The sequence below is a fragment of the Arvicola amphibius genome, chromosome 14 (assembly GCF_903992535.2).
Source record: "Arvicola amphibius chromosome 14, mArvAmp1.2, whole genome shotgun sequence".
Taxonomy (NCBI): Eukaryota; Metazoa; Chordata; class Mammalia; order Rodentia; family Cricetidae; genus Arvicola; species Arvicola amphibius.
This window is the reverse complement of record NC_052060.1, coordinates 27,210,914-27,237,704: the sequence shown is the minus strand read 5'-3', so window position 1 is coordinate 27,237,704 and position 26,791 is coordinate 27,210,914. Positions and strand designations below refer to the sequence as shown.

General features: G+C 38.7%; 1 protein-coding gene across 2 annotated transcripts in view; it reads left to right on the top strand.

Annotated features, from left to right (window-relative positions):
* Snx7 (sorting nexin 7) overlaps positions 1–26,791 on the top strand; it is a 78,645-nt gene that overhangs the window by 16,414 nt on the left and 35,440 nt on the right. For both annotated transcript variants that reach the window (XM_038311901.1, XM_038311900.1), the window contains exons 2-7: positions 4,417–4,599; positions 10,511–10,621; positions 11,199–11,363; positions 14,666–14,864; positions 17,784–17,983; positions 21,280–21,366. In XM_038311901.1, the coding sequence (XP_038167829.1) occupies positions 4,417–4,599; positions 10,511–10,621; positions 11,199–11,363; positions 14,666–14,864; positions 17,784–17,983; positions 21,280–21,366 (945 nt within the window). The remainder of the gene's footprint in view (positions 1–4,416; positions 4,600–10,510; positions 10,622–11,198; positions 11,364–14,665; positions 14,865–17,783; positions 17,984–21,279; positions 21,367–26,791) is intronic.

Below are 26,791 nucleotides of genomic sequence, written 5' to 3'. Positions count from 1 at the left end.
GCCACGTGGCTCTGTACCTTATTCTGCAAGGCAGTCACATCTTGCTTCTTCTGTGGCTGGGACAGAACTGCAGACTAGGACTTCCTTCTTCCCAGAATTCTCCTGTTCTCATTGACCTGCCTCTATTTCCTGTCTGGTTGTCCCACCCATACTTCCTGCCTGGCTACTGGCCAATCAGTATTTATTTAAAAATATAATTGGCAGAATACAGACCATTGTCCCACACCATCCCTGGAGAGGCCTGAGACAAAGACAGATGTTGTCTAAAAGGAGGTAACTAGCTCCCAAGTAATGATACCTATGGTCCTCTGTCCTCCATTATTCATACCTGCAAACACATTTCTACCCCCACACAAGTGCGTCCCCACGTACATGAGCATGCACAAACACACAAAGACCCTCTCACCAAATAAAGTCACATTCAAAGGTGCTAAGTGTAGGTCTTCAACCTATGAGTCTAGAAGATTTGGGGGTAGCAGGGGCGGGACATGATTGAAATGGTAACAGAAACAGTTAAAGAACCAAGAATAACAACAGTGAAGCCTACATTAAGTCTGTGGATGATTTGGCCATTCTATAACATTCCATTCAGAAGTTGCTTAAGTGTTCTCTCTGAAAAGGAGTGAAGACAGAATGCAAGAGATTTTAGCAATGTGCTAAGCTTTCTTCTTTATTATATATTCACATCTTGGTTTTCTTGGTTTTGTGTGTGTGTGTGTGTGTGTGTGTGTGTGTGTGTTCATTGACTTGGCAATGGAGAGGGTATTAAATATAATTCAAGAAGAGATTTGTCATAGAGATCATGTCCCTTCTGCTGTCATGACTGGGAGAAAAAAATTTTAAAAAAGCAAAAAGCTCCTTTCCAATGCTTAAAAGACTGTAAGATAATGCTCATGTTTCAATGTTGAGAGGTGAGGAAGGAAAGGGGGAAAGAACTGGTGGAAGTTGAATCCTTTGTTAGAGCATGTGTTAACCATCCATTCCCCAAACTCACCAACCACAGGAGGTTAAAGTGAGTAATTGCTTCTGTGTATCTTTTCAAACACTTATTTTCCTCAGTTATTTATGTCAAGGTGCATCTTTCAAGTCATGTCAGCATATTTTGTTTTCATTTTTTTTTTTTTTTTGCGGGGGAGAACTAATCTAAAACACGTCTGTTTTATTGAAGTTTTGAGAATGTTTTTGAGGGATTCGTAGTAATTTAAATCCTTCTACTGAAATCTTGTATGTTGCTGAATTCTCAGCCTGTAATTTTCTTCCTGTGCTGGATATGGAAGCATGTTTTTATGACACCACACTGTATTCAGCGGAATTATGAGCCTTCGTAAGCCAACCCAGCTCCTTCCCACTCTACAAAAGGCTGCATTTTAAGCAGAGGAAATAGAACACAAAATTACGAAGTAGGTAAAAGAAGTGGGTGGTGGTGAGCAGAGTGGGTTGACACAAAGAAAGCTGGAGCACGGGGCTGCATGCAGTGTCAGGGACATTTAAAGGACATTTGCCTACCAAATTAAAAGTTGTCAGTTTAGAAAACTACTATTTGTATTGGAAGGTTTGTGAGAGAGTTTTTTTTTTATGCATACTGGCGGAGTACTTATTTGCAAGCTCTAAGTTCTCTTAATGGCTTCTTAGAATTCTATTAGGTAGCATTTCTTATTTCATTTTAGACAATTATCCTTTTTTTGTTGCAATACTTTAACATTTCTCTTTAGCCAGGTAAACCTTGATGAGTTGAGAAAAGAAAACTAACCAAATTCTAGCCAAAGTCTCTTGCCATATGGCCCCTAGACAACTGTCCCAACTTGCAATCGTGATTGTTGTTCCTTCGGAACATTAGCATTTACAATAATGACTCTAACAACTTTAATATAATTTTCTGATTATAAAACAAAATATATTGATGTTAGGATATTTGAAAAACATAAAAAACTTCACATAGAAATATATATATATGGAGAACAACATCTTTGTTAGAGAAGAGCAAATACTAAGGATCCATTTCTCCCCAAACTCACCAACCACAAAAGGCTAGCTGGATCTTGGGTGACCGCAGGAGCATGGAATGTTCCAACGTCTGAAACCCCTTATGTTAGCTTATTTTTTTCTGTATGGTTTCTAAGTTCATTCCCTATCCCTTCCGTTTTCTTCTTCCCTTTGTTCCATTTTCTTTTCTTTTTTCAGACATATAATAAACATTGGAATCTAGCTGGGCACAGGTTCTATGAACAATTTCTTTTTAGTAATGCACCGTGAAATATTCCCCAAGTATTACACTGGGCTGAAGAGCTGGCTGAGTGGTTAATAGTGTGCAGTGTTAATATAGGAGACCCAAGCTACTATTCCCAGCACCCACACCATGCGGCTCACAACCACCTGTCACTACAGCTTCAGGGGAATCTGAACTTCTCTAAAGGCATCTGCAGGCCCCTGCTCTCACATGTGCATATTCCTATACAGACATAAGCACACACACACACACACACACACACACACGATACAGAATTAAAATAAAAATAAGTGTATAAAACATAATATAACTTGCTTTGATTGGTTTTTGTTTGTTTGTTTGCTTGCTTTTGTTTGTTTGTTTTTCAAGACAGGGTTTCTCTGCAGCTTTGGAGCCTATCCTGGATCTATCTCTTGTAGACCAGGCTGGCCTCGAACTCAGAGATTCCCCTTCCTCTGCCTCCCAATTGCTGAGATTAAAGGCATGTGCCACAACCGCCCAGCTGCTTTGATCGCTTTGATAATTTATTTTGTTATGTCATTTGGGTACAGTTTATTGTACCTGTCATGGAGATAGAAATTACCTCATTAAGCTTTTGTTTTGGGGGATTTCTTGTTTTGAACTTTCTGTGCAACTAGTCAGTTGATTCTCCCTGTATACTTGGTTCAAATCTGCCCTGTTTATTCTTCACAAGTCTCTTTTGTGAGTACAACAGCCTGCACCTTCTTATTATTGAGAGCCATTGTTATTCTTGTCTTGGCAATGATTGTGACCACGTGACACCTTGTTTGCTGTTTCAGCCAAGCATATCTTCTTGCTGGACATTTGCAGATGGATGCTCCACCTTTCTGACTCTGATGTTATTGCTATGGGTTCAAATCCCAGTTCTTACATTTACGTGGGATTTCTTTATCAACTGGGCCAACTCCCAGACCCTAACTTTTGTTTGATTTAAATTTAAAGTTTCTCTGGATTTTAGCTCAACTCCCACCTCTGTGTTCAACTTCTGGTGCTTCCAATTCCAGAACCATTATGGAATAAGAATCAATTCCTCTTAGTTCTGTAAGGTCAAAGTGTTGATGGGTTTGGTGTCTTGGACTAACTACTCTGCTTCTACAATGGGGTTTTATTTTATTTTGTTGTTTCTCTGTCCTCTCATGTAGAAAGAAGAAACTAAAGTGGCTAGTTAGTCGTCCCCTGCCCCAGCCTCATTCTGAGGTTACCAAAGCTAACCAAAGTAACTCAATTCTGCCTCTTAAAACTATTGAGTTATTGTATTTTAGAGAAAATGCGAACATTCGAAGCAGTGGATTCTTGAAATTTTACATCTTCTTTCTTTCTCTCATCATTTTTAGGTAGAATTTATGAGCAAGCATAGATTAAATGTTTCATGAATGAATGAATGAAATTTATGCCCTGGCGATGCTGAAACATGCATGAGCACCCCGTATATGGCAGTTCTGTTGAAATTGTCTATATTCAGCTTCATGGCCTATGTTGATGAGGACGACTGACTAGGTCTCTTACTGAAGAGGGGACCAGATCTCATTACAGATGGTTGTGAACCATCATATGATTGCTGGGAATTGAACTCAGGACCTTTGGAAGAGCAGCAGTGTTCTTATCTGCTGAGCTATAAATGTTTCATAGCCACATAAAAATAAGGACTTAGCATAAATATTCAACTATGATACCAGGAGTCCTTTTTGCTTTTGCTATATTTTAGTGATATTGGTAGTGTCTCAGAAATTGAAAATTGTTACTGTTTATTTTGAAGTCAGTTTTTGTATGAGTGTGTGTGTTATATGTATTGTCTGTACATACATGTACACGTATGTGTGAATGAGTGTGCATTGTGTGTGTGTGTGTGTATTCATATGGAGGTCAGAAATCAGCATTGGGTAATTGAATATATTCCTAGATAGGTCTCTATTTTCTTTTTCTGAGTTGGTCTTTCTCACTGAACCTGGAATTAATTTATTCAGCTAGGATGGCTGGCCAAGGAGCTCCAGGCAATCACCTTTGTCTTTCTCCCTGGTCCTGGGATTATAGATGGGTACCATGACACCTAGCTTTTATGTGGGTCCTGGGGATCTGAACTCGGGTCCTCATGCTTCTATACAGACCCTTTTCAACTGAGCCTTACTGCCAATGCTTGGTGTTAACTTCATAAATGCTTTATTCCTTAGGATGCCTCACTAATGGACATGAACTCATTCAGCCCTATGATGCCAACTTCCCCTTTGTCGATGATAAATCAAGTCAAGTTTGAAGATGAACCAGATCTAAAGGATCTCTTCATTACAGTTGATGCCCCTGAAAGTCATGTCACTACAATTGAAACTTTCATCACTTACAGGATCATAACCAAGGTAACCATTTTCTTGAATGTCATTGTGCTCTTCGAGCTTCTGAAAATGTGTAGTGTTAAAAGAATCATGTGCATTGACTCTTCTTATGAAAGCTATTTTACATAAGATAATTGCATCTTAGCTGCCCTTTATTTGGCTCCTATGAAATCTGATATTTGAATTGACTTTATTAAGTGGTGTTTTTGGTTGTTCTGCCAAGAATAAGAATTTGGTTTTTATCATAAAAAATGATAACTAGCCTGGTGTGGTTGAGCATGCTTGGAATCCCAGAACTTGGAGGCTAAGTCAGGCAAAGCTCAAGTATGAGGCCACCTTGACAATGTAAAGAGTTCAAGGACAGCCTGGACTTCATGAGACACTATTTCAAAATAAATACCCCAAATAAATAAAAGATAGATAGATAGATAGATAGATAGATAGATAACTTTGGAAAAAGAAGAGTTTGGTTTTTGTTAAAGACGGGAAATCATTAAAAATAGGACACATAACATTTTGTAATTTTTCTTAGAATTACAAAGTATAATACTCTTTGCTTCTCAGAGGGGATCAAACCACAACCGTTGCTTGCATATGAAATGCTCGTTCAATAATACAAGAGAAATCAATTCAGAAAGCAAGCCTGCCATCCTTTGCACAAAGAAAGCTAATGTCAGACAAAATGAAAAAAAAATGTAATGTTTCAGTAAGTACTTTTAAGACTAATTTCTAATTTCTCTTTGCAAGTTAAGTATCTATTTTAGAAAGGCTCACCCATCACCAGCGTGGTTCTCAAGTGCTGAAGAACATCTCTAGCTGAGAAGATTCTAGACAGTGTCCTCTTACCATCTTTCAACACAGACTCCCCCCTGTGGCCCACTGCGGTTCCTGAAAGTGTATATACCAAACCTCTTTCCTTGGCCCTCTTTCCCTCAGTGCAAAGTGCACCTCTACTCAGCTACATCATATAAGCTCACCTCATCTTCCTCCCAACCCCTGCTTTGCTCAGGCAGAGTGGCTTCTATGCTGTCACCACTATAGGTGCCTCTTGGTCTCATGAATATAAATATGCTTTTCCATCTGTCTGATGTCTCCATCTTCTTAGATAAAAAGAGTAATATTTTTCAAGATATTAGCTGCCTAAGAAGGTTCCTCTAGCTGCCCAGGGCATCCCGGCTTTCCTCTGTTCTTCCATACTAGTCCAAGGGAACCCTTAAAGAATGTAAAGTATCCATCTACAGAAAAACAACTAAAAGTGCTTCCCCAATCCTTCTAAGTCTCATAGTTCTTAAAGCTAAAAACTTGAGATTTCAGCAGATGCTAGTTCTGTAATAGAACCTGCTGTTTCTCTGAGAATCGACTTAGGCGAAACAATCAATGTAAAACACTTAGCCCTATGCGGTAAATGGTTAGTAACTGGCATCTCCCCTTTAGTAAGTAGAAAAGTGTGTGAGGATTTGTATTTATTTCCAGGGAGTCTGAGCTTCTTAAGGAAGGTTTTAGTAATTCCAAACAGGAGTGACTTACTTGATAATTTACTATTTCATTGAATTAATGAGTAAAGTCTTCATATTTTATGGTATCAAGGTGGGTTTTAGCAAGCCAGCAAGGAGCTGAATCTAGATTTCTCTTGTTTGCTTTATGTCTTGGGCATGTCAATCAACCTCTTTTTATCAGTTTCTTCATTTGTAAATAGGATAACGGCACTAACTTTGGAGACTTTTGTAGAAACCTGAATAGATGAATACCGGCATACTGCTCAGAGTGGACTGAAGGTTCTGTGCTCTCACTATCCTAACTGTGTACCTACCTTCTTATCCTTGTCATCTCCAAGAGGATCTGTGAAACAGCCCTCTCCCCATCATTTGACTTTCTCAGATGCCCCTTAGGAAGCACCCGGGAGATCTGATTCTGAGCAGTGACCACATGAACTGTCCTTGTTTGTACGACATTTAAACTGACTTCATTTAAATTAATTTAGTGTGCAAGGGTAAGTGGGTATGTGCAGGAATGCACATGGCACTGCCCAAGTGTTAGAGGACAGCTTGAAGGAGATGGGAGTCCCTGAGCTTGAACTCAGATTGTCTGGGTTGGTGGCAGGTGTCTTGACCTGCTGAGCCATCTTCTTGTCTTTTTCCATCATATTTAAATGGGCTGCTTTTATAGGAGTAATAATAAAAATGACATTAGAACGTATGAACCGGTTGCCATCAATGGTGACCACATTGAATAAGCAATGCTTTAAACACTTTCTACATAACTGAAAGCAATTAAGGAAATTAGATACTATTATTTGCCCTCATTTCCTTCCATTGGAAACTGAAATTTAACAACTTTACATGAGTTCTACAGCATAATAATTGGCAGAGTTCTACTTAAACATAAACCATTTACTTTAATATATCTTTTTCCACTACATTTTTACCTGTGTGTATGTAGAACTGGCAAACTGACTTTCACATTATTATAAACTGAGTGTCCTTTTCTACATTTTTGCTACACATATATGCAACAAATATACATTACATATATAAATATATGAAAATCTGCTAGATGAGCATTTTATTATTAAAATAAAATTTTATTTGGTTATTATCATTCATGCAATAATTTATTTTATACAATTTTCTAGTGTTGTTTGGAGTATTTCTCTTATCTATTACAAATCTATCTCTGGCCAGGCGGCACATGTTGGACAGAGATTGCTGCTCTAAAATTTTGGATGGTGTTAGTTGATTTACTGTTTATTTAAGTCTTATGATGGAAAACACAAAGTTGTTACAAACTTATGGATGGCTTCTTGGAGAAAAGTCCTTGCCCAAGCTGCCCTTGAAATCACTAGATGCCCAGGGTGACTTAAAGTTATGACTTGCTTGCCTACACCTCCTGTGTGCTGAGATTACTTGTGTGCCAGCCACCTGGCCTATCCGGTGCTGAGGGTCATACCTCATGCAAGATAAGCAAGCTCTTACAAACTGAAATACACCCCTAACTCCAGTTTTAGTTTTATAATATTGCAGTTCATGCATTCTGAGGTCTATAAGAATATACACATATACATATAGCCTCATGCTTAGGATCATTTAAGAATTATTCAGCTATATGAGGGTGAGTGCCAGCATTCTCATTTTCAAGAGAAAAGGGCTTTTGTTCTTGTCTGAGATGGACATCCTGAGGTGGCTACTTGGATGACGTACTTTGTCTTTTGGACATGTAGAAATTACTTTCTAAGAGAATTACCTGTGGTCTTTTCTCCTATATTATTATCATGAAGACAAACATGTTAGTGTCTGATCGTGTGCAGGCAGTAGCTGATGCCCTTTATTGATGAATTGAATATTCAGATTCATCTATTTCTAGAGCAGTTTTGTAAATCTTCTGTATTGTCTTCTTTTCTAATTGTTGCTGCCTGTTAAGCCACGGTTATCCTTGTCAGCAGCTTTAACTCCACCGCTACCAACAGTGGTTTTGCTACAAGAGCCACAACCCGAGGAAATTCTGTTCCCTCAAGCACCAATTCTTTCAAAGCTACAAAAGAACTTATATAAATCTCTGTCCCTCCCAAGAACTCAAGATTCAAAGGTTGAGGTAGGATTCTGTTCCCCGGTGAGGCTGAATGGCAAGCATCTCCCCTAGCTCACCCTCTCCCAAGTTGTTCTCTGTGCTGCTCCTTGCCCTCCTTAAAAACTCTTTCCACCTGGCTCCTCTCTCTACTTCTGGTCAGCTAGGTACTGACGCTGCCTTCTGTCTGCAGGTGAATTTTATTTAATCAAGCACATCTTTGCTGATCCAGAGCACAAACCAAAGTAACACGCCCTAAAATAATATTCTACAACACTTCTGATCTTAGAATACCTGCTCACCCTGGATCAAAGGTCAGCATTTGTTGAGCTAATCAGTGCATTTAGGGTGTGTTTCACATGGACCTGTTGGTGCTCAAAGTCAAGTTTCTGAGCTCTTGTGGTCACAGATGAAAATTTAACCACTGTTTGTAGTATTGGTCCAATGGAAACCTGCATTCAAGTTGGAAGCAATATCGTTACCAGAAGCACACCCTGTAGAATATGTATGCTTTCTAAGTTGAAGATCTGTCTTCAAACCCAGTTAGTCCTATAGCAGGGAAGCTTCTGCTTTAGATGGGATGGTGACTCTAAAGTCTACTCTACAGAAATCAGTCATTTTCTAAACTCAGATAGCTGTAGCTTCTTTCCTTGCCGTATCCCATTCAGGCGGAGTATAAGATTCTGTAGTAGAAAGAAATGTTCTGCTGAGACCTGGCCACATTTTCTGTTTTCTTCAATTGTTATATGTTAGGAAATTCTTTTAAGTCCGTGATAGAATGATGCGGACAGGCTTGAGTGATTCTTTGGTATGATTTGTCATCTTCATGCTGGAATTTATAACAAATTGTTTTCTGTTTACTAAAGAATTGGCGGTGACTGAGGACATAGACATCTGAATGACATCGTCTTCAACCGTTACTTGAATGCATTCATTGTTATTAATAGTCACATCAGTTTCTTGTTCTGGAAGTTGTTCACCAACCTGTTTGTAGTGCCTGGTGTTTAGTCGGATGAGAGTGACTAATTCATTCATTTGTGTATGTGTGTGTGTGTGTGTATGTGTGTGTACGTAGGCAAGCATGCATATATACATCCACATGTCAGTCAGTGTGTATGTATTGTTAAACATGTTTTTACTGGATTTAGATTTTCTATTTTTGCTGTTTCCATATCCTGTGTCATTTTGCAAAATAATTACATTTTTGAAGTGTTTTGTGAACATTTAGATTCTTAGGCTTCTGCATCTGATGTATATCAACTTTTTCCAACTGCAAAGAGAACATTTACTAAGATATACTGTGTTAAATTATAAACATAGACTTCTAAGGATTGTATAGTTTCATGAGCCTATTAATGATTTCTAAACAGTGAAAACTATACTCTATGACTTAAACTGCTTAATTTTAAAACTAGTTCACCAGTTTGGATAGTCATTATTTTCTGTGAGAGGGTGATATGTTTGCAATATTTTATTCTATCTTTACTCCTGCAGGAAAACCTCAACCTAAATATTACTATATGTGTTTTATATGCAAAAATTCAGCTAAGTGAGACATTGGTATAGGTGGTTATTTTCTCATGAGAGGTAAGTATGAATTAGAGAAATACTACTTTTATTTTGGCCTGAGATGCAGGCAGGAGATATGAGGTTGATACCGAGCCCATGCCCTTGTCACATGAGCTGGCGCTGATTTTTCATTTACTAGGAACAGAGAGCTTAAATGTATTTGCTAAAATTTTGGAATTTAAGCATGTAGCTCAAAATAAAAACCTTTGAGAAATTATAGAAAGAAATATCTTTACACATTAAATATCCATTAATTATATTCTTTTTGAAAAAGTGGCAAAATCACTCTGCAAAATGTTAGAAATTTTACATACCAACAGCGAATTTTAGTGGAAGCAGTTCATTTGAGCCACGTCCAAGAGAGCAGTCTTCTCAGTTAGAGTCAGGTTATTTTCCAGATTTTAAAAATAGAACTTTCCTCAAATTCTGAATGTTAATCACGTTAAGAAAAGAAGAATGTTTGAAACCTACATTCCGAGCCCACTTTTTAAACGAGAAAGCCACGCCAGAGTACTAGTAGTTAAAACAGCCAGATGGTTGTTGGAAGGCAGAGTTTTCAGTTTGGACTTCAAATTTAAGGGTGGTGTTTGCTTGCTTTCTGGAAAAACCGGAAAGTTCGCTTCATTTCATCTGCCGCATGAATAGATGACAAAAAATGCCTGCAGACTGACAAACACTGAATAATTAGGATGCAAGTGTTCTTGAAGACCCGTTTCCCCTCCCCTCCGTCATATCTGAAATAGAATTAAGCGAATGTCTTCCGTCGTATACTATATGGACTGTTATGTTTTCCTGCTTTCTTCAGACATCTCGTGGGGAATTTGATTCCAGTGAATTTGAAGTCAGGCGACGTTATCAAGATTTCCTCTGGTTGAAGAGTAAACTGGAAGAAGCACATCCCACGCTCATTATTCCAGTGAGTTTTAAGGGTTTGTGGTGGTTGTTGTTTATATTGTAGCCAGTGTGCTAGCATAAGTATTTTAGAATGTCTAAACCACAATTCCTTTAAACATACTAAAATTAAGTTATCTTAGGAACATTTACTTCCAATCCCTTTAACCTGCCTATAGATTTTTTAAAAACTATTGTAATATGGACTGATGTTTTATTTTTTTAATGCATATGTGTATGGAGGTCTCAGAACTACTTGGGATGCTGGGCACAGTGGGTGGGCTGGAGGGAGATTCTCCTTCTACTATGTGGATCACAAGAGATTGAACTCAGGTAGTCAGCCTGGTCTTCCACCATGTGAATCCTGGGAATGAAACTCAGGTTGTCAGACTTGGCAGCAAGTGCCTTTACCTGCTAGGCCATCTTACTAACCCTCAGATAGATTTTTTAAAATACATATTTTCTTTTTTTTATATATTATCATGCATACTTAGTTTTGACTCCCCAACCCCCAGGTAGCCTGTATCCATCTCCACCCCCAATTATTTTACTGTCAAACACATGTTTTCTCAGATAGTTATTGTTTTTGTTTTTGGTCTCAGCCGTTGCCAGAAAAGTTTATCGTGAAAGGGATGGTGGAACGTTTCAACGATGACTTCATCGAAACCCGCAGGAAGGCATTGCATAAGTTTCTGAACAGAATCGCTGATCATCCAACTTTAACATTCAATGAAGATTTCAAGGTTTTCCTCACTGCACAGGCCTGGGTAAATGGTTCTATTTTATATTCATAAGACTCCCTTAGTGTCCACATGTGCAAAAGACTGTACCCTCCCTCTTTCTCACCTTTACACATTATTTAAAGGTGTCCCTGAAGTGTGTTAGTCAATTGTTTGTTTTTTTTTTAAAAAAAAAAAAAAAAAAAAAAAAACCCTTGAGCGCATTCTTCAGGTATAACTGTAATGGTCTGTCCTGTCCCTTTAAGAGATAAGCCCCACCCCCTCACTGAGGGAAACAGATCTTCCTTCTGCTTCCAGCCTGAGTTCCTTCATTTCAGTCTCTCTCCAGAAGAGGTAGCAGCTGCCTTGCTCCCTCCTTCTCTTTCTCTCTCTTTCTGTTCTTCCCCTTCTCCTCTTATCCCCTTTCCCTTCTATAACCCATTAAGTAAATACACACTTTTTCTGCATGGTGTGTCTCTGTCTCTCACCCACCATGCAGCTCCTTGCCTGGGGGACCCCCTGACCCTAGTGGCCCACGGGTCACTTGGGGAACCGCAGCATTTTAGCACCGCAGCTCCTCGTGCCCTGCTGCCCACTGGTGCTGGTTTACTTTTACCATAGCAATAACCCTGGTGCCTAATCTGCATGTAAACATGATGGAAATTTACTCTCTTCCTCACATACACATATTCTCATTTCTCTTAATTTTTTTCAATGACAGGGTGTTCTTTGCATGTGATCAACACTGGTCATGCATGAGTATGTTTTTCTCTGGGTGTGTATGTGTATATGGTGTGTGTGTGTGTGTGTGTGTGTGTGTGTGTTTATCTATTCCTGTGTGGTCACATGCATACCAGAACACAAATCTGGAGGTCAGAGGACAACCTGGGGTGTTAGTCCTCACTGAGAAAGAGTATCCTTGTCATTTGTCACTGTGTACCTCTGCTGGCTGCCCCTCACGCTCCAGGGCATTCTCCTGTCTCTGCCTCTTATCTCACTGTAGGTGTGCTGTGATTGGAGAGGCGTTCCTCTGCAACTGGCTTTACATGGATTCTAGAGTTTCAAACTCAGGTCGTCACAATGATACAGCAAGTGCCTTACCCACCAAGCCATCTCCCTAGCTCCCATGTACATTTTTATTGATATTATATTGAGTAATAATGAGGTCAGGGCTCTTTTAACATGGATAAAAGTCATTCTTTTTGGTTTCTCGAGACAGGGTTTCTCTGTAGTTTCTAGAGCCTGTCCTGGAACTAGCTCTTGTAGACCAGGCTGGTCTTGAACTCAGAGATCCGCCTGCCTCTGCCTCCTGAGTGCTGGGATTAAAGGCGTGCACCACCACCGCCTGGCGGTAAAAGTCATTCTTAAGTTGGCGGCTAGATAGATAATTCAGTGGATCAATAAATGGATGGATGGTTAGATAAAAACATCTTTTTCTTCAGCTATCTATGGTGGAGATATTTTTAAATCTTTATTTTTAAATGCAGAAAATTTGTGTATATTATTACTTTTTAATTTTTTATGATATAACTCTGTAAGAAATATAATAGATAGGCAGTGATTCAGTAGCAGTTACAAACCAAAGTCAAATTTTACATTTCTCCGATGTTGCCAGAGTAGTAGAGGCCAGTTAAAAGAGTGGTGCCTGTCAGTCTTGACTCAGGGTCCTCTATCTGGGAGTCCTTTGTACCTTCTGTAAAATGAGCTGCAGCCTGACGCTAGAACCCTAGAAGCTGTCAGAAACATTCCCCAGAGTTTGGTGCATGTGCAGCAGCCAGAACAGGTTAAATCAGAGCTGCAGGAACAGCTCGGCGCTGCAGTTGTGCTGCCAATGATGAGCTTGTGTTCTCAGGTAAGGCTGTGACATTCTTGGATGGATGGAGTACCTGGTCATGACGGTACCTGTACTATGTGGCCACAGATGTGTTTTCTGTAAAACTATGGGGAAGAAAAACCTTTGGGAAGACAGGTGATATATTATTCCATATTTGGGTAAATGGTATATTGCTTATAAATCTACAAATCATATATATATATATATATATATATATATATATATCCTATATGTTTTTCTCTCCAATTTATTTGATCCCAAACAAACACGTTTCACAAATGCTGCAGCCCTTCTCAAAATCCATGAGTTCTGTCTGCTTTGTTGTTCACTTAAGCACACTGTATTTCTCAAGGGATGATTTTCGTGGGCTGCAAAGCCTTTTATAGCATGTTCTTGTTTATTTTTGTTTTTTTTTTTTGTCTCTAGCTCTCTCTGCCACGTTAACTCTGAAATAACTAGCTACGTGTCTTATTAAACAGCTTCCTCTGCAGACAGCCAGTCAGCGGAGGTGGCGTCCCAATTCTCCCACTCCACTTGGGTAAAGAGCTGTGATTGGAGAATGTCTTATCAACTAAAATGAGAACTTGAAGGAGGCACAGTGTGTTCTGTGGAGCAGTGGAGCCTCTAAATTCAGATTGCTGTGATCCACGCCCACGTCTTCCCATTGCTTCATTGCTTGTACATCTTGAACTTGCTTTACTGCTATTTCCCTTTGAAAATGAGGAAGATAATAGAACATGGGTTTATTCTCAGTTGTACTTTTAAGACCATGCTTGTAGTTACTGGAACATATCAAGCTCTCAATAAATATCTGCTATTATACTTGAAAAATTTATCAAGCTTTCCACTCTTTTCACTCTTAATGTGGGCCCTAAGAAATCATTTTGAGGTCATTTTTATATGGAATACCTGCTCTAAAATATTGGTTGGGGATTGGAGAGATAATGTTTAAGAGTGCTTACTCCTCTTGCAGAGGATCTGAGTTCAGTTTACAACTGTAACTTCAGTTTCAGTGGATTTGACAACCTCTTTTGGCTTTTAAGGGCACTGCATGAATGTGAGACATATGTGTATATATATATACATATAATATATATATACATATATATATGTATATATATATATATATTCAGGCAAACACACATATGAACGTAACATAAACATAAATTGAAAAGAAAGATAGATTTCCTATCACATCATGTACTTCTTGGGTATCTTCTTGATCCCTCATCCCAGGGCTGTTGTTTTAAAGATGTATGCTTTGAGAAAAGACTGCCCACCTGATTTACACGAGTGCTTTGAGATGGACTATTATCCAGTAGACTGGAGTGTGGGAGGATGTTACCAAAAATAAATTTAGATGCCTCAAATGCATGTGCTTTCAAAGGCATGCAGTGCAGTGTGTTGCTGTCTCTGTCTCATTCTTTGTTGCTCTGTGGGATGCTGCTGATTGACTCACCACACTGTGGGATGCTGCTTATTGACACACCACACTTCTTTCTCTTTTTGTTTCTAGGAACTGTCTTCTTATAAGAAGCAAGGGCCTGGCTTACTGAGCAGGATGGGGCAGACAGTCAGAGCCGTGGCATCCTCCATGAGAGGAGTGAAGAACCGGCCAGATGAGTTCATGGAAATGAACAACTTCATTGAGACGTTTAGCCAGAAAATCAATTTGATAGATAAAATATCTCAGAGAATTTACAAGGAAGAAAGGGGTATGTCAGGTCATCTAAGACTGGTCATACAGATGTTCGACCTCTTTTGGATCTTCACTTTGGCTGCTGTGATGTGGGATGTGGTGTGGTTGACCCTGTTAGGATTTTACTTATAAATCATGACTCATGATTTGCCATCCATTGAAAAATTTTCAGAAATTGGAGAGGTGGCTCAGTCTATAAAGTGCTTAGCATACACTCACAGATGAGGACTTGAGTTCAATTTCCAGATATAAAACCTTGGGTATAGTAGCATAAGTATAGAATCCTGGTACTAGGAAGACAGAGGCAGGTAGATCTCTGGGGCTCATTGTCCAATAGGTCTGTTTGAGTCAGTAAGCCTAATGTCCCACTCAAGGACCCTTCTCATGAAACAAAGTAATTACTTCCTAAGGAACAGCACCCAAGGTTAACTTCTGACACCCCCACCACACTCACAACTGCACACTCATGCATGAGCACCAGTTCTCTCTCTCTCTCTCTCTCTCTCTCTCTCTCTCTCTCTCTCTCTCTCTCACACACACACACACACACACACACACACACACACATACACACACACACACCCCTATACACTTACACACATATACACCCTGCACACACATACACACACATTTCCTAAGTGTTTTTAGGTAGTCGTGGCCACTTTAATTTGGTTCTGTGGAGCTCTAGCTGTTCTAGCTTCCGCGTGTCGACCATGACGGCGACTCTAGCTCTGAGCTTGAGATTTTGAAGTTAGTTCTATCATGAAAGTATCAAGATTCTCCCAGAAGTGAAAGAATGGCATTTCAGGAGTTTCAGTTTTCATATTCTCTGGTCTTTTACTAGTGGTAATGGGGAGCAGAATGATGCGTTAACACCTTCAACGCATGTCATAAAGACTTTACTGTTGGAAACTGGAGGGCTTTCCTATTAACTGCCTCATACAGATTAGGCTAATCTTTAGTTTTCAGTAGTTCTATTCCTATTCCTAAATGATTTTTTTTTTTTTTTGGTTTTTCGAGACAGGGTTTCTCTGTAGTTTCTAGAGCCTGTCCTGGAACTAGCTCTTGTAGACCAGGCTGGCCTCGAACTCAGAGATCCGCCTGCCTCTGCCTCCCGAGTGCTGGGATTAAAGGCGTGCACCACCACCGCCCGGCTTCCTAAATGATTTTTATTTTCTAATTTTAATACTACAAGAGACAGCTGAATCAGCAAACATATCTAATATATGTGGTAGTGGAGACGAAGGGTCACGTACAAACAGAAGTTATTGTACTGATGGCTTATTTGTTAATTTCTTGATTGTCTACATCTGTCATTAAACTGTAAGGCCCATTAGGATGGGTGGGGGAAATTTGTTCTTATTTCTGGTCTGTAATATGTCGATAGCTGCCATGTGGTCAAAGGAGCGATCCACTTCAAGTTGTCCTCTGACCTCCATGGGCGCCCTTTGACACACGTGCTACACCGCTCCCCAGATAAATAAGTAAATGTATGTAACGGGGGAAAAGGAGTTTGGAAGTAGGAGACGGCTCAGTGGTTGAAGCACTTGCTGCTGGAGTGTGGGAAACTGAGTTTCTATCTCCCGAAACCGTGCAAACTCTGGGCACAAAGGCTCTCCATCTGTAGCTCTGTAGCCACAGAGCTGGGGAGAGACAGGTGGATCCTAGAGGCTCCCTGCCTAGTCAGCCAAGCCAAAGGCAGGGGAGCTCTAGATTCATTGTGAGATCCTTCCTGCCTGAAAATAAAAGGCGAAAGTCATAGAGGAAGGCACCAAACATAAACCACTTGCCTCCATGTGCAGAAACATGGATGAGCACACTCACATACATACCTAAATATACAGAGAATTAACAAAGAAATAATTTTTTAAAAAACACAATTACTTTCCTCGATGCTGTGCAGTCTTTGCTATGTAGTGACTGAATGCAGTTTTATCATTGGGTTTGAGCCTCTTTATGTTTTCATTTCTTCTTTCTTTCTCTCTCTCTCTCTCTCTCTCTATCTATCTATCTCTTTCTCCTTTCTTTCCTTCCTTCCTTTCATTTCTTTCTGTCCTCTTTGCATGGGATCTCAAAATGTATTCTGTCTAGCTGACCTGATGCTAGGAGTCAGGTGTGCAGCCCTATACCGGGTTTACTGTTTTTATTATTCTCAAGAAGTTAGTTTAGCCAGGTTCTGTGATTGCAGAACTCTGAGGCAGGTTCTGGATACGCAGTTAGGCTGGGTAGCAACTCGAAGCATAGACAGAAGATTAAATGTGAAGAGTATCATTGTGTTTATGGTGATGCTTTGAGAGTATAGGGAGGAGCCCTGTAGTTTTGCTTAGTCAATGGGTCATGATTACTACTGGTGAGTGTATATAGTTAAAAGAAAAGGAGAAAGACAGATTTTGTTTAGGACATCTTTAGGCTCTGATATACTCAGGTATATGATAGGTGGAAGTTTATAATAGCTATGATGGTTGTATGATATATGTTTCCAAGCCTGAACAGTGAAATAGACATCCAATTTTGTTTATACTTAGACAGTAGCACTTCAAAAACTGACTTGTACAACCAGGAATAGCTGGTTAGTTAATATGATGGTATTATATTAACTAATGATAATATAAGCATTTGCTTATATCCGAATGTGAAGACTTGTATAGAATGAAACAATGTCCTGTTATATTGTCTATGATACAGGAATTTTGAAAAAAAAAGAAAAACGTTTTTAGGGGCTGCAGAGATGGCTCAGCATTTAAGAGTGCTTACTGCTCTCCCAGAGCATGTTGGCTCACTACAGCCTGCAAATCTATCCCCAAGGGTCCCAGCACCCTCCTCTGGTCTCAGTGGATGCATGTACACATGTAGCACACAGTTCCGCAACCAACCAAATAAATACAAACAAAAATATGTATGAAAATGTAAATTGGCTGTCACTTCTTTGTTTTAGATTATTTGGACGAAATGAAAGAGTACGGCCCCATTCATACTGCGTGGTCAGCGTCAGAAGAAGACCTGGTTGATACACTGAAAGGCATCGCCAGCTGCATCGAGCAGTGCTGTAAGGCCACTGAGAAGCGGATGTCCGGGCTGTCAGAGGTCTTGCTCCCTGTCGTCCATGAGTATGTACTTTACAGTGAGATGCTAATGGTAAGCTACTCTAGCAAGAGTCTCACTGCTATTCCCTGCTTGATCCTCTCTGTGTTTCCACCACTCTTTCCTGTCCTCGTGCGATGTTTTACATGCAGATGCCCAGGAGATATCTGTTCACAGCATCCATGAATCAATGACTGGAAAACCACGTAGGGGAGGATTAGAATACTCAGTAGCGGCACCAACGATTTATATGATTGTTGTCAATCCAAAGCATCCTCAATTAAGATGTACTTCAGGACCAGTCTTCTGACACTTAAATGTTTTATTTTAAAAGATTTCTTTTGTATGTCTTATAGATTTATTTCCCTGAGAGTTACCCTCCTGTATCATTTATGATTTTAGAACATACTTAATATGTATTATGTATATTTTATGTAGAGAGTGATTGAGTAGGGGCTTGATATCTGCTTTGCCTTCGGGCTGCTTCTGAAATGAAATTTTTCAAGTTAAAATGTTCTCTTCCACCATTTGAAAACCTTTTTGTTTTTTTATATCCACATTTTACATTCTTCTTCCTCAGTTCAACTTAAGATTCCCAGATTCTTGCATTTGGTATTCCTGTCTATAGTGCCAATTTTTTTTTCCTGTTTTGCCCTTTGCTGTTGTCTAATGTTTTAGGAAGATGGTAGAGGATAGCAGTGAGGGAGTATAAGCATATATTCCAATATAGCTCCTTCTGTTTATAGTTGGAACCATGATTGATTTCTGATGTTATACACCCTTGATTTCTAGGAATCTTTTTTCAAAAATTGTTTCTATCTAGGTAAGGTAGAATAGCCTTTTAAAAATGAGGTCCTTCTCTTGTTTACGCATTTATCATGTTTAGGCTTTCTCTGAGACAATCATTAGATCTTACGTGAACTTTACAGACTTTGTTCTTACCTGTATTCCAGGGAGTCTTCCATAGACAAACACTACTTGTTTATCAGAGTCTCAGGCTTCACATCGCCTTGGCTGAGCTCTTGGTTTTCTCTCATTATTATCTCTTCATGATTCTTCATAGAAATCTGGTTTGTCGGGTTTCTTTTATCAATCAGATAGTATTTATCCATCCCTGTGCTAAGTCAAGATAGGAATCAGTAAAGCAAATTCTTGTGTCATTAAAGTCCTGGAAAATCATAACATCTACTAGAAAGAATTATTATTTAGCTACTCAATGGTTGAATTATTTTATAGTCACCAATGATGTAACCAGTACTTTATATTTATATTCAAAATATATTTATAAATGTGAAGCACAGTACAGAAGTATACACCAAGTATGTGAAATTTAATTATAATAGAAGTAATTTCGATTAGAGGAAAAATCAGGTGTGTTAGTTAGGGTTTCTGTTGCTGTGGGCAGACTGCATGTCTAGGGCAGTGCTTATAAAGGAAAATGTTTAATTGGGTGTGGCTTACAGTTTCAGAGCTTTAGTCCATTATCATCATAGCAGGACATAGCGGCTGGCAGGCATTCATGGTGCTGTTGAAGGAGCTGTGAATTCTACATCTTGATTCACAGGCTGCAGAAGGTGTCTGTGTCCTACTGACCAGACTTGAGCATGTAAGACCTCACAGCTGCTTCCACAATGACACACTCCCTCCAACAAGGCCATACCTACTCCACCAGGACACACCTCCTAAGAGTGTCACTTCCTATAGGCATTCAAATACATGGGTCTATGGTGAACCATACCTACTCAAACCACTAAAGAGGAATCTTGACATTAAGCAAAGTTAATGTTATAAAGAAATTTGTGATAATTAGTGGATTTTTTTCTGTTGTTTTTGTCACGATTAGGAAAAAATTTAATCTACTTTGTTTCTTATATAGCATATCTTTGTGCATAATTGGCTTTATTATGCCATCTTCATACATGCATATATTTTTGTCATATTCATATCCTTATTGTTCCAGATGATACTTTTCTTTCCAACTTCCACTTTCATGCTTTTTTTATTGGTTGGTTGATTGCCTTATTGATTGGCTTTATTGCTTGCTTGCTTGCTTGCTTGCTTGCTTGCTTGCTTGCTTGCTTGCTTGCTTGCTTGAGTCATTGATTTGAACTGCTAAATTTTATTGGGTTGCTTACAAGAACAAAGAGGATGGTTATAGGAACATGAACAACTTATTAGTGGTAAGACCGCTGAAGAAATTTCTCTCCTTTCCCTAGCAAGTATTAACAGCCTATAGATTTCTCATAGCCTCATGAGGCCCTTAGCTCTAGTAGCTCTTAACTACCTGTAAATTACCAGAGAGAGGCAATTCTGCGAGGAGAGAAACTTGACTTAATATGTCTCTGGACACATTTTTAACCCAGTGCCTCCTAGTTTTCATTGAGATGCTTTATAAGTATTTATTTTATTAAATACTTGAATCATGTGTTCTTTGATTTCATGTACCTTACCAAGTCTAGATGCTTCTCTCTGTAAAGTGTCTCTTCATGTACTATACCTCTTCTGTTACTGGTGGAATTGTTTGCCTACCCAGAGTCAGATTTAATATCCCCTTAATTAACATTGTTAAGCCCAGGGAAAGATGACCACAAGGGACAAGTCCTCGTGCCTATGATGTTGAAGTTTAAATCTTGTTAGAAAGTTGAGTTGCCTAAGGAAAGGTAATCTGAAAGACAGGGAAAATATAGTGAAGGTGTACCTGGGTCCTGCATTTCCATTGATTCACAAGGGTGTCTTAAGTTTAAGTACACTGAGACATGAAGTTATAATTATACAAGAAGACAAGCTCAGGCTATCAGTTAACCAAGGAAGCCATGATTTCTCATCAAAGCTTGGCTAGTGGATGAATATTCACACACTTTGAGCTACAGTCAAATTCTTAAGATGTAAATGCATGTTTCAGCTCTCTGGTTTGTGCTGTAGTTGGTAGTTCGATTAACTCTCTTTTTGGGGTCAAATGAGATGCTCCAATGATTATAGATATTTCCAGGTTAGTGACCCAGGTCTCCCTCAGATTCACCAGTGGATGACAGAATTTATTGCTTATTTGTTCTCATTCTGGTCTCTTTGAAGACTTTGCCATCAGCATACATGTAATGCTTAAACTGATAAAATGTGCTTTGGGAAACATAATAAAACATTTATCAAAATTATTATTAAATATTGATAACAGTTGAGATTTTAAAGAGTAAAGAAACCTAAACTATAAAAATATTATTACCCCAAATGATTGATTACATCAGAACTATATTCCCCATGATTATTTATATTCAAAAGTAAAAATAGTCGTTATGGGAGAAGAATATTATAGCAAACCCCAGCTTGATTTATCCTTTTATTTTGATATGAAGGGTGTTATGAAAAGAAGAGATCAAATACAAACAGAACTGGACTCCAAAGTTGAAGCTCTGACCTACAAAAAAGCCGATGCTGATCTGGTATGTCTTTAAATTTGTTGATAAAAATCATTTAGAAAGCACTGTCTAAAAACTGAATTAAGGATGTAGAGCTTTGTTGTGTGGCTGCTTCTTAGTATTCAACAAAGAATACTCAAAGTTCTTCTAAAAAACCTCTAACATACTGTCCTGTAAGTCTTCAAGTTTAGCGCTTGTGTTTCTCTTTGTGGCTTTCGTTGACTTGGGCTGTAAGGAAATGTGGAACTATATTCCAAAAGGACACACTGTGTTAGAAGTGGATATAAAAAGTACCTAACATCATTTCAGATCAGTACTCAGTGAAAAAAAATTCACACTTTGCAAGTGTCTTGGCAAATAAACTCCTTTAAACATTTAATCCCTTCCTTTATAACAGGGGAAATTTCACTCATGAAATTGTATATTATAACTAATTCTTATGCTTTATCATCATGGGGAAACCTCATCATCAATTCTCAGTTTCAACCAACATTTTTTTCAATAGCACCCGTTCAATTTATGTATTTTTTTTTTTTTTTTTTTTTCCGGATACTCTAGAGTGACTGAATTTCTGATGTTATGTCATTGTGTTCACAGCGTTTTAGTATTGATATTTTGATGAATGTGTATATTTTCCGCTCAACATTAGCAGTAGAATTCCAATTTGTATCGTTATGATTGAGGATGGTTTGGCAGGGAGAGTTTGCCTAAGTTTTGCTGTTGCAACACAGTAGTGTTGGAGCCGATGCTGTTGTCTGTCACAGTCCACTCTCCTTCACTGTGAAAACTTAGGGAAATCCACTCATCCTCATTAACTCATACTGGATGTTCTATGAAGAATGCTTTCATAGTTTAAACAAATATGCAGATTGGCATTGACTAGGTATTGAGTACACTTGGTCGCATCGGTGGTGAGGGAATCCTTGAAACCCCTGTGAAACTGTTATATTGTAGCCTACCCGACTGGACCTAGTTGTGGGTTTTGATCCCTTCTCCTTGCTTTAACCATTTTATAACATAGAATTTTATTTTCTAATTCCTTCAAAGCCTCCAGTGTCCTCCTCCGACTCTCCCCTCTTTGCCTCCTCTTCTTGTCTATAATGAAAACAATTTAAGGGCAGGAATTGGTGATTTGTTCACTGAGTATTTTTAGCCCAAAGGAGGTGGACTGTGCCAGTCACTCAGCAGATATTTAGTGAAAGAATAAAAAATCTCAGTAACTGCTCTGGTTCATGAGAACTTACCGAAGTCTAAAATCAAGAGATCTCTACAAACCCAACTTGTGAAAAACACTGACACTTCATTAAAATCTTACTGGGAACTTCACTCTTGTTTCTTGATTCTGTGTATTTTCCAAACTGAAAATTTCACCAGAGCTGGAGAAACGAATCCACAAAGGAGGATAATGGGGAATATATATATGTATATATATATATATATATATATATAACATTATATATATATAACATATATATATATAACATATATATATTCCCCATTAATATATATATATATATATGGAGGAGCTTAATGATCAAAGGAAGATTTATATTTTCTTTTACATCATGATGAAGAGGAAAGAAAAGAAATGGAAAATTAACATTTTCCCTACAGGCTAGTATTTGTGTTTGTGTTGTTCTCTTAGAGTCTACTGGAAGGAAAAAAAGAGTAGACACATACAGAAATTTTAATTAAATCATTTGAACATCAGTATTTAATTTCTATTTGTTAAATTATTTTAATAATCCTTAAGACTAGTGCCTAGTCAAAATTTTCTACTCGAGTAAATACTAGAGACTTTAACATTTCCAGAGAATAATAACATGATTTACAAAGGCAGCATTTGTTCAGGGTAGCCCTCTCTCCTACATTAAGTTATTTTTTAAATTTAAAGTTAATTAATTAATATATTCATTTGTGTGTGTGTGTGTGTGTGTGTGTGTATGTGTGTGTGGTATGTGTGTGTGTGTTTGATGCCCACTGTATTTAATTCCCTCATAGCTGTTATAAAATTGGGGAATTTTTAAAATTTAATTATTCTATTATATCCTGAAATTAAGGTTTGAAGCAGTTATATTTAAGGGAAGCATTGCAAGTTTTTTAAATTGATGTATATTCATTGACAAGTTTTAAAATTTTACTTGATTACTCATCAAAACAGATCTGTCTAGTTTAATGATTTGTAAAATTCTGCATGTACATTTTTAAATCCTGTGTTTGTATGTCCTTTCACTCAGCACATAGGTGTGCCCACCACAGTCTTGTGTTTTAAACAGACTAAAATCCCTGTGGGCTATGATGCATTGTTAGCCACCTTCTGGAATCACCCACAGATGAACCTGCCATGATTGGTCACTGGACATCCAAAAAGATGTTGCTTGGAAATATGCAGGGTGGGTGTCACCATGGAAACCTGCCCTTGTGAGGTCCTTCTAAGGAGCAGGCCTTCGCAGTCACCATGGCGACCCTGGCAGCGAATTGAATATAGCAATCTGCCTAGTTGTTTACCATGGCAACGGAGACAGGGCCACTTTGGAGACAGCCTTGGGGCCATTTCTATGGAGTCCTCCTGAGGCTGTCTTTGGAGGCTTTATCAAGCCCAGTTCAGGGCGGGATGCCACGTACAAAGCCAATAAGCGACAATAAACAACTTGTAATGAGAAGCTAGGTAAAATGAAGCTGCCACCAAGTATTTGAAAATTTGGAGGATTATAAACACAGCAGAGCAGCAGAGTGTCACGGTAGAGGTCATGCTGAATACACCAGGTGACTTTCAACTGGGTTGTGTAGTAATACAAGGCTCTAATATTGTTACTGTATATGGGAGCTAGCTCATAATGGCACTATGGCCACTTTGGCTCCTCACATGGATATACCCACCACTGACATGATTTTATATATCTAAAACTGTGTTTGTCAGTGAAGTTTTGGACTTACTACCCAGCTTATTGTAAAATGGGTGCTTGTTAGAGTTTGTGGTCTGAACTTCTTATCTCAAAACAACCAATGGGTAGTTTCAAAATGACGTCTGCTTCCTAAAAACAGAATGCTTATTTCGAAGTCAAATCAGCTGTTCATCGAAAGGTTTGTTATTTATGCTTTGGAATTAGATAGACTTGCAAACAACTCTTGTAGGACAAATTTTCTAATTTCTTTAGCCTCTCTTTACATCATGTTTTTTTTAACAGAAATTATTAGCATCTTTCTAGTAGACTTGCTTAAAGACTCAATGTTACAGTGCTAGTAAATTGCTTACATTATAGCACACACACACAGCAGTTGTTGGCTGTTATTATTTTGATGCCATGGGGAAGTGATACTTGTGTTAGGTCCTGTAAATGGCAAATACATTGCTCATTGACATGTAGGGAGAATGTGGAAAATAGATATTATTAAAGGTGGTATAAGTTCAAAACGCATGCCAAATTGAGGGAATCTAGATGGATGTGTGGGCTGCAGTAACCAGAGAAATGAGGGGATGTAACTACCAGGAGGATGGGCACAGTTGGGCTGGGAGTCTTTCTCATCAGGTAAAGGGGAAAAAAACCTCCATATTTTGGGCAGCTCTAGTGAGATCTGAAGAGGTGGTGGTGGGTTGCAGAGAAAGGTTAATTGGAGCCAGACAGGTAGAGAACAGACTCCTTTTTACCTCGTGGACAGGTGACTGAACTCGCTTGTCATTTCTAACTGGTGAGAGACAAATGATGGCTCTCAACACCGAGAAACAAAGTAAGTAAAGAAGAAGAAGCTTAGAAATGTGCCACTTCAGATCACAGTAAGGTGGTCATTTTGAGAAGAGATATTCCACAAAATTCTAGCGGAATTTTGTTGAGTAGCTGCTGTGTGAGTGTCTGTTCTAGGCAGGAGAAGGACAAGGAGGAAGGTCAAGAAGACTGGTCCTCATGAAGCGTACATGTTAGATGGTGAGGAAAAACATCCAAGTAATTACTCACTTAAACCTGTTCTTGGTGGTGTGAAAAAGAGGTGGAGTGGGCACACCCGGAGTATCTTTGAGAGGAAGAGCTATTTGTTGGTGGGTTGTTTACAGTGAGATTAGGGAAGTTAGAGAGATTCTGCAGTTTGAGGACTGAGTAAATGGAAGGAAATAATTAACATTAGTTCGGAAGGGGAAGTCACTGGGAAGAATGAATTTAAGGGGGAATATGAGGAACTCAGACTCGGGCATGTAAAATTGATGTGTCTACTGGTATCAAAGTGGATACGTACAGTAGTGAATTATATAGAGACACAGAAGTCCCTTGGGGGTTTGGGAGGGCCTCAGTTAGCAGTTGTATTGAGATAGTATTTAAAAATTGATAGCAAAATGGCAGCATTAGAAACTCTAGGGTTAGCTGAGATGATAATAGCGAGAGAGGGTCGTGAAGAAAGAAATCCTGGCCTTGGCTTTGACTTATTCCAGCATTAAGAGGTCAATGATAATGGGACAACCAAAGAATAAACAGCTAGTGAGAAGGGAGAGAGGAAATTTATATAGCTTGACTTTCGGTAGGTAATTCAGTGGGTGAGTGAAATAAACCAATCTAATTAGGGCCATTCAGCATTTAACCAGCTTTCCATTTAGGAGACAGCTATTCAAACAATTGGATAGAGAATAATGAATGTGAATATAGGCAGACCATTGGGTGATGGTCTGGGATGTGCTGTGTGCTCTACTAGAGGTCTTCACTGGGTCTTCAATGAAACAGAGACTGCACATGGATGGTAAAGGAAGGAGAGGGTGAGAGCGACTGCTATCCTGAGGAGAAACGGAGATGTGTGGGAGCTAGTGTACTTTGCAGTTTGCTTAAGTTTTCAGTCAGAGCTTCTGTTTGAAAATGCTTATTCACTTCCCCACCTAACTGTAAAATAAATAAAGTTCATCTGTGGTGCTAAATATGGCTGCATATCCTTTTATTTTTATTTTTATTTTGGAATGAATGATTTATAGTTTTTCACTCAATGCAGCATTCGGATATAAATGAATATGAATACATTTGACATTTAGCAATATGTGCATAGACTGAAATTTGGATCTAGATATAATGCCATAGCTGTTTAGTACTATATTTATGTGAGCAAAAAAATACATTTTCATAAGATCATTATAATATGAATTTGCATATAGCCATTTTCAGTAGCTCCAAGCAGATACCAAATTAATTCAGGCTGCTACTTGCTCTGTATGACTTGCTATTTTTGAAACAATGTTTTACTCTCATCCTCAAATGGTGGTTATTAATTCCCAAATGTTCTTAGTGGTGTGCTAAATCTGCACAGAGAACGATTGCCTGCTCTCTGATTCTAGGAAGCCAAGGAGATAAGAATATTAATGTAGTAAGCTGTCACCATGACAGGAGAAAGGAAAGCTGCACCTTTTTGGATATTTGTTGGCTCGCCTCTGTTCCCTGACCATTCAGTTGTTACTTCATTCTCTATACCTTATTCCTAA